Source organism: Protomyctophum bolini (genome assembly GCF_963924005.1).
Source record: "Protomyctophum bolini genome assembly, chromosome: 12".
Lineage (NCBI taxonomy): Eukaryota > Metazoa > Chordata > Actinopteri > Myctophiformes > Myctophidae > Protomyctophum > Protomyctophum bolini.
In genome coordinates, this window is record NC_137873.1 from 19,856,631 (window position 1) to 19,868,164 (window position 11,534).

The 11,534-nt window shown below is 43.5% G+C and overlaps 1 protein-coding gene across 1 annotated transcript in view; it reads left to right on the forward strand.

Moving 5' to 3' along the window:
- LOC308326386 (neuropilin-1a-like) overlaps window positions 1–10,638 on the forward strand; it is a 69,630-nt gene extending 58,992 nt beyond the window's left edge. The window contains exons 12-18 of the mRNA XM_080779225.1: window positions 940–1,128; window positions 1,552–1,593; window positions 3,911–4,051; window positions 5,281–5,633; window positions 5,873–5,969; window positions 6,102–6,146; window positions 7,113–10,638. Coding sequence (XP_080635351.1) covers window positions 940–1,128; window positions 1,552–1,593; window positions 3,911–4,051; window positions 5,281–5,633; window positions 5,873–5,969; window positions 6,102–6,146; window positions 7,113–7,378 — 1,133 coding nt within the window. The 3' untranslated portion in view covers window positions 7,379–10,638. The remainder of the gene's footprint in view (window positions 1–939; window positions 1,129–1,551; window positions 1,594–3,910; window positions 4,052–5,280; window positions 5,634–5,872; window positions 5,970–6,101; window positions 6,147–7,112) is intronic.
- Window positions 10,639–11,534: the final 896 nt, after the last annotated feature.

The window sequence follows — 11,534 nt, forward strand, 5'->3', positions numbered from 1 at the left end:
ATCTCAAAGGCTTCTGACAACTAAATGCTTAAATGAGCACATTTTAAATTATCAAAGCATCAGAAAGTATCAAAGTTAATATTAAAAAAAAACACTATGAAAGCACATAAGCACAGGAGATTATTATCACTTTACTGTTGGTGTGTTTTGAAGTAATGCATCTCTGATGCTCAACAGAATGTATAATCATACAGTACATTCTGTTGAGCATCAGAGATGCTGTATTCACTGTATTCTTTATCAGTCGGTTTATTAAAACCTCAAGACATTCATATTTGATGCTCTACAAATAGTACCAAGCTTATCTCATATACAGATGATACTAATATTAAATATGGAGTAGTAGTATGTGTTTATTCAATGTGTACTGCTTTTTACTCTTTGATACCTGTACATGGGATGCAACATTAACAATCTAAAACTACTTACTTTATCAGCAAAAACTATTACAGGCTGATCCAACCAATATCTTTTATGTTCTAAAGTCTTTGTTCTAAGAAGGCCGTTTGAGTGGTAAATGTTCTCGCCATTGTGGCTATTGACACACATGCGACAGCAGTGACATTTGTATTGTCTCTGTCTCCCCCAGTGTTTATCTATTCTATCAGTACAGACCCACCCTCAATGCCTACAGTGGCTCAGGTTACTGGAATACCACACTCCATGTAGACCAGACTCTGGGGTCTGCTAGTGTCATGGTGTCACTGTCGTTTGTGTGTGTCAAAAGAAAACAAACATAGATATATCTTAATCCAATCAGGAATGTTGGTTCAGCTTAAGACTGGGAGGTACTTCCTGGTTTCACAGTTTTACCCCATTTCCTGTTCTATTGTAACTCTTTCTTTCTGTCTTTCTAGATAGTCCTCGTGATCGATAGAAAGATATGTCTGTTATGTTCTTGCGTGTTGAGGTGTTTGTTGCATTTCTTCTTCTCCCCAGACCCCACCACCCTGCCTCCCCCCACCACACCCCTCGCCACCACCCTGCCCATGACAACGTTTGGGGCCACCACCACAGCACCGGTGACCATCCCCAGCACCACCCCCGCTGCCACGGAGTGTGAGGCGGGACAAGAGGACTGTCCCAGTGAGACAGCAGACACACCTATGGACTACGACACAGTCACAGGTACGCCGTGGCATCCTGAGAGTTTACACATCCATTTGGTTACATTTGGTCACTCTCAGTTACTTACAAATGAATAAAATAACACTGTTTCTCCATCTATCCATATATCTCTCTATCTCTCTCTCCCCGAGCCCTCCTTACTGCTTGAACAGAAAATGTACATGCCACTTTTTGCCATATTCTCTACATTAGTTTGCCACTAAAACATAACGTTTGTGTTCTAAAATGTTGAGGGGGGTAAACGAATGCTTAGAACATTCCCCATTTCCACTAAATGGAAAGAGATTCTCTGCAGTGCAGTGCAGTATTGCACGCGTCACATTACACTTGCATAGCAAGCTGGTTGATGGCATCTGTGCGGGTTCAGTCCCATTTCCCCTGACCTCTGCTCGCTCCCTGACTGTGCCCATCTGTCTCTGGCAGGTGGCACCACAGTGGCAGATCCTGTTATGGACTTCATACCAGGTGAGACCTCCTCGTTTATAACCCCTCCTTTTATCATTCCACTATTTGTTTGATAAAGCTACAATCCAGAACTTATTTTCTTTTAATGCAATATTATTTTAACCAATCTTTACCGTAGAGTATGTTAATACAATATTACTAGCACATCTGTAGTGGTTGGAGGTGGTCTTCCTATGCGCTTCCATTGAGACCTTTATTGTAGTTTGATGGTAGTTACTCCTCTGTTGGGAGAGGGCTATAAAACTCATGGACCCTATGGGTTGTCAAACCTTTCATCCTGTGTGCTCATTACAGCCCTCTGGTGGTTCACAAAGGAATGTATCCTCCAAATAAAAAATGAATTATTATCTTTGGGCTTTTTGGGGCCTTTATTGATAGGACATTAGGCTGACAGGAAATGGGGCGAGAGAGATGGGTATTGACACGCAGCAAGTGTCGTCAGGATCGGCCTAGGTGCCCGGACTGCTACACCAGCAGCTACCTTTTGACAATGAAGGTCACAATACTTAAAGAAACTTAATACTCCAACTTCCTGCAATAATATTGCTACTAAATCAGTTATCCTGAAAGACAGATTGTATGTCTTGAATAAATAAAAAATGAAACGAGGGGAAACCAAAAACACCAGCCATGTCATGATTAGCCGTGTCACCCTTTTGATAATTAGCCTCATTTGTCATGGAATTGATCGGAAGGCTGAGGGAGAGAGAAGTAGACAGAGAGATTGAAGGAAGGCTGAGGGAGAGAGAAGTAGACAGAGAGATTGAAGGAAGGCTGAGGGAGAGAGAAGTAGACAGAGAGATTGAAGGAAGGCTGAGGGAGAGAGAAGTAGACAGAGAGATTGAAGGAAGGCTGAGGGAGAGAGAAGTAGACAGAGAGATTGAAGGAAGGCTGAGGGAGAGAGAAGTAGACAGAGAGATTGAAGGAAGGCTGAGGGAGAGAGAAGTAGACAGAGAGATTGAAGGAAGGCTGAGGGAGAGAGAAGTAGACAGAGAGATTGAAGGAAGGCTGAGGGAGAGAGAAGTAGACAGAGAGATTGAAGGAAGGCTGAGGGAGAGAGAAGTAGACAGAGAGATTGAAGGAAGGCTGAGGGAGAGAGAAGTAGACAGAGAGATTGAAGGAAGGCTGAGGGAGAGAGAAGTAGACAGAGAGATTGAAAGAGAGAAATAGCTAGAGAAAGTGATGAAGAGGGATTTGGAGAGAGAGAGAGAGAGAGAGAGAGAGAGAGATGGTATAGAAAGAAGCCTTTGGCAGAGTAAAATATGCAGTATGAATTTAAGTCTCAGATGAACACTCCGTTTGACTGTGTGGTCTCAATGAAGCCACGCACATGTCCATCTCTGTCTTCTATTAGTTCATCAGGGAACACCCTGCAGTGTACAGAGAGGTTCTGCATTCATGTGGACAGTGTGGTGAGCCACTGCAGTCGGAATACGGCTGCCATGTTTGGAGGCAGATGTAGAGAGGTTTCTTTTTTTAATATAAATTCTGTCTGGGAAGGCTTTTTTTCCCCCCACAGCCACATCCGTCTCTTATTTTGTGGCACCACGCCCTCTGCGTGGCATGTCACTTCACTATACCACTCCTCATGTCTGTCTGTCTGTCTGTCTGTCTGTCTGTCTGTCTGTCTGTCTGTCTGTCTGTCTGTCTGTCTGTCTGTCTGTCTGTCTGTCTCTCACACGCATGCACGCACGCACAAACGCAGACACACACACACACACACACACACACACACACACACACACACACACACACACACACACACACACGTGTGTGTATGTACTTTCCCCCCTGAGCCGTTATCTGTATGTACAGGTTAGAGTGATTAACTAAGCGCTGAGGGTTTAGTAGGTGTAACAGCAGTATTCTGTGAAGGGATAATGGTATTGTTTTTCTTGACTTCCTTCCTTTAGGTCAAAACCCACTGGTTTTAAAACAATGCTCTTGAGGACTTAAATTGTAATTGTAAATTGTAACCGAATCCAATATATTTCACAATAGTAGCACTAAATGCTTTACAGCTAAGCAAAAATGTATAACATAAATCAATAAATTATTGTAGACATGAAAAACACAATACATATAGATACATAAAGTGCAAAAGATAAAGCAATCAATGAATCAACATGTTCTCCTCCTCCAGAGTACCTGTGGTTCGCCTGTAACTTCAATCAATGAATCAACATGTTCTCCTCCTCCAGAGTACCTGTGGTTCGCCTGTAACTTCAATCAATGAATCAACATGTTCTCCTCCTCCAGAGTACCTGTGGTTCGCCTGTAACTTCAATCAATGAATCAACATGTTCTCCTCCTCCAGAGTACCTGTGGTTCGCCTGTAACTTCGAGTGGTCTTCGTTCTGCGGCTGGACGAGGGAGGGCGACGACAGCGACGCTCAGTGGCTCATACAGACCAGTGGCTCTGCAGCCGGCCATAAAGGACCCACTCTGGACCACAAAGGTACCATCCAAGCCTGTCCTGTCCTGTGATCCTGACCCATTCTGACCTGAGATCAGATTCCATTTTTCAAAAATAGCAGACCTACAAGCTCGTAGCGCGCCACTCGGTGGCGCGCTATGAGCTTGTAGATCTGCTATTTTTCAATAGCTAAAGCATAACATAATGCTAACAACAAAAGGGGTTCCCGCCCAAAATGGGTTAATACTGTCTGGAAGCCAGTGGTGGAAAGCATATACATACTGCAATGTAGAAATGCTCTGTTACACGTGAAAGTCCAGAATTATGTACTTGAGTAAAGGTACAAAGGTTATGGCATCAAAATCTATCTACTGTATAAATGCACCATGTCTCTGTCTGTCTGTGTGTAATCCACGTAACTCGAGAACCGTTCGCCCCACCAACTTAAAATTCGACACACACGTTCCACACCACCGCAGGGGTTGCAGTGCCCTGTGTCAAGTTGGTCGGACCCACGGTTGTCCAGAACCGTCCCAAAAAGGCCTCTGCCCAGGCTCTGGACTGGGCCCCCCAGATCGTAGATCGGCTATTTTCAAAAGGCCGAAATGTATATAGGGCTGAAGTGGTTAATGTATGTTTTTATAATAATAATCAAAATCCACAAAGTAACTAGTAACTAATGTTTTCAAGCACATGTAGTGGAGTAAAAGTACAATATTTGCCTCTGAGATGTAGTGGAGTGGAGTAGAAGTAAAAGTATTGGAAAATGGAAATAGTCCAGGAAAGTACCAAAAATGTGTACGTAAGTACAGTACTTAAGTAAATGTACTTAGCTTAGCTACTTTACACCACTGCTGGAAGCTGCATGCGCTTCTGTGTTCTGTCACGGTTGAAATGTCCCTGTGTGAGAATGCTTAGGCCTATAGCTAGAAGCACTGCCCCCTGTACATTGGTGAAATGTATCTGTTCTCAGAGGGGTGTACAGGATGTCAATCTTTAGCTATAGGAAAAACGAGTGCTAAAAAAAAAGTGGAATAGAATATATTTGGTAGGTATAGGCTAGTTGATGGCATAAGATCAATGAATATTCATTCCAATGCAGCTCATATTTATATCCTCAATTTACAAAAAAGGCAAAATTCCGATACATTCAGGTTGTATCTAAATTCTAAAATTTAATATAATTATTTAAAATAATAAAACACCAGGCAAAATAATGAAGCTATGCAAGACACTGAAATTCATCTCTTGTCTTCTGCTGCCACCCGCAGGTGGTCCAGGGAACTTCATCTACATGCAGCTGACGGACAAGGAAATGGGGAGGAACGGAAACATGGACAACGCAAAGGAAGAGGATGAGGAGCTAGTGGTGGACGTGGATGTGGCTCAGGAAGGGGAGAAGAGAGTGGCGCGGCTCGCCAGCCTGCCCGTCACGTCCCCGGACGCAGACCTGTGCATGTCCTTCTGGTACCACATGTTTGGGGAGCACGTGGGGGCGCTCCACATCAAACAGCGGAAGGTGGAGATGGGTGGAGGCCAGGTGCTGTGGACGGTCAGTGGACACCAGGGCAGCCGGTGGAGGGAGGGCAGAGTCCTACTGCCCCACTCCACCTCTTCCTATCAGGTACAGTTAAGGTGCTGCTGGGGGACTGCTTAGAAAAGTTCATACCGTTTAGACTCGGCACTAAAGCCGGAAACACCAGAAGGGTTCCCTGGTGTTTGTGCATGAATTTGTAAAATGTGAATGTGAATGTGCATGCATGCATGCACACACACACACACACACACACACACACACACACACACACACACACACACACACACACACACACACACACACTAACTGGGTGGTGTTGTGTGCAGGTGGTGGTGGAGGGTGTTGGGGACAGACACAGTACAGGACACATTGCTGTGGACAACATTCAGATCATGGATGGACTCACCGCAGAGGAGTGCAAAGGTCTGTATTTTATTAGATTATGTTCTACTCAACTATACTGGATTTGCATATTGTTCTGTTATATTCGTCTCTACTTGAGTTCGCTCTTTAACGACTTTATTCTATTCTGCTCTATGTTATTCCACTCTATAGATCCAGTAGTTCCCACGTCTCCACCCACCGAGATCTTGATTATGCGTACGTATACCTGTTGCATATCTCTCACATTATATATATAATATAGTTTTTTCTTTTTTAAGTTTCCAGTTACAGTCTCACCTTTCAGTTCCACACAGCCATATTCATAGTTGTCCTTGTCTTGTCCTGCATCCATGGACATGTTCATAGTTGTCCTTGTCTTGTCCTGCAGCCATGGACATGTTCATAGTTGTCCTTGTCTTGTCCTGCAGCCATGGACATGTTCATAGTTCTCCATGTCTTGTCCTGCATCCATGGACATGTTCATAGTTGTCCTTGTCTTGTCCTGCAGCCATGGACATGTTCATAGTTCTCCATGTCTTGTCCTGCATCCATGGACATGTTCATAGTTGTCCTTGTCTTGTCCTGCAGCCATGGACATGTTCATAGTTCTCCATGTCTTGTCCTGCATCCATGGACATGTTCATAGTTGTCCTTGTCTTGTCCTGCATCCATGGACATGTTCATAGTTGTCCTTGTCTTGTCCTGCATCCATGGACATGTTCATAGTTGTCCTTGTCTTGTCCTGCATCCATGGACATGTTCATAGTTGTCCATGTCTTGTCCTGCAGCCATGGACATGTTCATAGTTCTCCATGTCTTGTCCTGCAGCCATGGACATGTTCATAGTTGTCCTTGTCTTGTCCTGCAGCCATGGACATGTTCATAGTTGTCCTTGTCTTGTCCTGCAGCCATGGACATGTTCATAGTTGTCCTTGTCTTGTCCTGCATCCATGGACATGTTCATAGTTGTCCTTGTCTTGTCCTGCAGCCATGGACATGTTCATAGTTGTCCTTGTCTTGTCCTGCAGCCATGGACATGTTCATAGTTCTCCATGTCTTGTCCTGCAGCCATGGACATGTTCATAGTTGTCCTTGTCTTGTCCTGCAGCCATGGACATGTTCATAGTTGTCCTTGTCTTGTCCTGCAGCCATGTTCATAGTTCTCCTTGTCTCGTTCTGCAGCCCTGGACATGGATCCCAGTGAGCTGGGCAGCCCTGGCAACATGCTGAAGACCCTCGACCCCATCCTCATCACCATCATCGCCATGTCGGCGCTGGGCGTCTTCCTGGGCGCCATCTGTGGCGTGGTGCTGTACTGCGCCTGCTCGCAAGGCAGCATGACGGACAGGAACCTGTCGGCCCTGGAGAACTATAACTTTGAGCTGGTGGACGGCGTCAAGCTAAAGAAAGACAAGATAAACGGACAGAGTAACTACTCCGAGGCGTGAGGCACTCAGAGCGGCAAGATGAAGGGGGGGTGGAGCCTTTTTTTCTCCCGACGAGGACATTTAAACGCAGCCAATCATGAGAGAGGGAGGAAAGGACCCCGGGGGGAAGAGAGGAGGGGCTTTAAGCTGACAATTGGGACGGCAAAGCAATGGGCCTGGAAAAAAATGATTGAGCCAATGTGTTTTCTTTCTCAGGAGCTGCAGTGGAACGGACTTACCTATAGGGGGCACTGTGTATAAACAAATCTGTACAGCAAAAAAAGAAAAGAAAAAAGAAAACAATGAAAAGAAAACTAAGGATTATATTTGTTTCGTATGTTTTCTTCGGCGTGCTTTGTTGAGTTCATGTAATCACATGCTGGTGTTGAGACCAATTCAGATGAAAGTATTTATCGTTTGTGTAACTTTTGTTTCTGGAAAGATTAGATTTATTTTTGATTTTTCCGTTTCCCCCCTCGGACGTCATTGTTTCATAGATGAAGCAGAGTGAGAGTGACTGTTGATTTGCTACCCAGATATCTGACTATTAAGCTAGCCATGGTGTGTGTGTGTGTGTGTGTGTGTGTGTGTGTGTGTGTGTGTGCCTGAGAGCATGTATGGCTGCATGCATGGTCACATGCATGCAGTCTGTTTGCATTCGTGTATATGGCGTGGAGTGCATGTATCATTTCCTGTGCGTGCGGCCGTGCATGCGTGCGTACATGCATGCGTGTGCGCATGTGTGTCTGCGTGTGTGTCCATCCCAGGGTGAAGGGGGTCATTTCCTCCCTGACCTGCCCGGTCCATGTGTGGTTCCGATAGTGCCTTTTTATTTTTCCAGTTTCTGTTGCCTTTTGATTCTGCTGGTTGTGTTCTGATCATAGCAGTACGTTGGCGTTGGCTGGCTTCACCTCCAGGGTTCCTACGCATACCTGGAATGTCTGGGAAAGTATGGAGAATCAATCTGGACATTTCCAGGTCTCATGGCTAATTTATACTGGACACAAATGTCATGAAAAATGGTGTTGAACTGTTGACGTGTGAATGACGCCTTTAAGGAAGGAAAACAAAACGTCTTGGAGGTGGGACAAAACAGCTATTGTTCAGCTCTAATGTGCTTATAACTACACATTGTATGTAGTTGTAGACCTCTCTGTCATTTTCACATATTGTGATATTTTTTGTGGTGAATAATCTTCAACTGTCGCTCAGCCACCATTGTCATGCATCATAATACCGTCCAAAATCTTCAAGTAACATTATGGGTCTGGGTCTTTCAAAGGCCTGGGAAAAGCGTTACGAAATATAAAATGCGTAGAGAGCCCGGCACATGACACATCCAACATATTGTACATAGGTTTTAATATATTTGAGCGCCCTTTTCTATAGAAAAAAAAGTTCTGCAGCATCCTTTCTAAGTCAGAATGATTTTTAAGCACTGCAAATGCGGGGGAATGTTGAGTCACTGGTGCAGAGACAAACCTGGGAGATGGACCTTAAGAATATTATGACACTTTGTGGGAGATTTCTGAGGAGGGAGAATATGAGGACTACATTTGCTGCAACCTGAGTTACTTAGTTTTGGCAGTCTCACGGCAGCCAGAAGACTAGATAGATATTGCTGGAAGTGATCACGTAAGATGTTGGGTCTGACTCTGATCTGACCACAATAGACTGCTATTTGGGGAAGGAGTTTGTACATCTAAATCTATATTGTGCGAAAGGCAAAAGAGATATTTTTACATCTCCACCCCTCTCATGTGAAAGTATCTAATGTGTGCTATGGTGACAGCAGCTACGATAACAACGCTGCTGTGATTTGGTAATGTGATTTAAATTTCACAACTGCATACCTTCTTCCATACTTCCATCTGTTTGGTTGGGTCTTTGAGTCAGCTCCACATCAAAGTAACATGGAAGTCCTCCGAAATTAATTATAATGAATAACCATGTTCCTCCAGGGTGCTACACTCAAACCTTTTAACCTCGATTGACTCGTTTACAGCAATGATTAAACTGGGATCAAGTTGCTTGCAGGTTGCTTATCCGGTCTGGGTCTTGAACAGATATGGAAATGTTGCGTACATCATGAACTGTATGTGTGTGTGTGTGCAAATTACCAATACAGAAAGCAGGCTAGAGTCTCGAGTCTAGACCAAAGCCTTGTCGCACTGATCGGTAAATAAAACAGACTTTCCAATAAGCCTGTGATGTGAGTTTAGGTGGAGATGAAGGGTAACACCTGTTCACGCATGCGCACCACCAACACGGTTCAGTACCAAGAAGCTCCGTTGAACCGTGTGAAGGGCTCTTTGACACATTGTTATAGGTGGTCCCTCGTGCTGAATGTCCCTGTGTTGCCTGAGTTGATGTAGCATTTTGCGTAGAATCCTTTGTACTGAGCCAGCCCGGGAGAGTCCACAGTAACACAATCACATTATGAGTGACTGACTGGAGCGGTGAGCCTAATTTATAATATGTCTCACGACGTTGTGTCGCCAATGTCATGCGGCAAAGGATAAATGAAGCGTCTGCCTTGGTATAAGTCTTATGTTCAACACAAGAGTAGCTCAGTGTAACATAGAATGTTCCAGTTTCTCATTCAGATCATTAGCAGGGCTCCTGTCCCTTTAAAGGAGAAGGGATGCTGCAGTGCTGGATGTAAAAATAAAAAAAAAAGACACCACAATGTTGCACTGATATATTTAAAAAATAATTACAAATCTATGTGTTTATGGTATTGATTTATGAACAAGAGAGGAAGAAAGAGGGAAGGAAAGGACAGTGTTATTGTGGATTCTTGCAAACAAAAGTTTCAGCTGACACGGTGTAAACTGAAATGTACAATTTAACGGAGATGTTTTTCATTCTCGAAAAAGCATATTACGGTGTCTCTTCTTGGAAACGTAACACTTTTTATTTACTTGGTAATATCACCTTGTGTTTTTGTACCGTCACTGATGTATGTGCCATTGTTTGTTTTGTTTGTTCATTTTAACTTTGGCTGTTTTATTTTCTATGACAAGAAAAAGGTTTTATTTTCAATACTGCATCTGTAATGTTGCTGTTTCAGCTCTAGAATAAAAAAAAGAAAAAACGGTAAGACAGGAAAAATTGACAATAAAAAGTGGTTCAATAGCAGTGAGGCCTTAAGTGACAAAAATAAATGTTTGTACTTTAACTTCTCTGGTCACTGTGGTCAGCATCCAGATCCATCCGTCCCTGTTGTCTCAGACTCTGATCAATGACTACTACATTCCAAAGAATTGGATCAAATAAATGTTCTAATTAAAACAGTTTCTCTTTCTGTTCAGATTCTGCAGTACTAGACGATGGTTTAATTTTGTATTATTTCTTTCAGTTGAGGTGTGCGTGCATCGCTTGACTGCAGCATGAGCTTTCGTGCCATAACACCTTATAAACACCAGGTGGCAGTATTGTTGGTACAAAACGTGGTGTCCCAGATCATTATACAAATCTCACAATTTCATAACTTTACCTTTACCATCCAGTAGAGATTTTTTTTTTTTGGTCCGTACCCCCCCCCACCCCCTTTTCAGCAGCAACTAACAATAGTCACTTGTGTTAAATGAATCAATAGCCTATCTATGGCAAATACCGGTATGCGAAAAGCTCTTGTGGTTAGGGTGGTTATGGGTACGGGTACGGGTTTTTGATTGATTGATTGAAATCTTTATTAACAGTTTGCAGAATTACAGTACATTTCAAGCACAAACTCAATACAAAGACTGTTAACTGTGAGTGGACGACCCAATTAAGCCTTACACTTGTTTACAACAGGGTCCACATTGTTCAATTCATCAAAACATTTAGAGACAAACAAATAGACACTTCTATGTAGTTAAAGAACAGAACAGGAATTCATCATATAGGAAGCGAAAAGGGAAAAAAATATATATACAGTGAGGGGAACAGGGGGATAAAAGAAAAGAAAACGAAAGACAGAGTGTAGGGCGCCTGCACACAACACCATGCGTTGATGCCATGTGTGCATATGTGCAGGCACCCAACACCACGTCCATACAAAAACATAGTACAATCCATAGTACAAAGACAGAGTGTAGGGCGCCTGCACACAACACCATGCGTTGATGCCATGTGTGCATATGTGCAGGCACCCAACACCACGTCCATACAAAAACATAGTACAATCCAG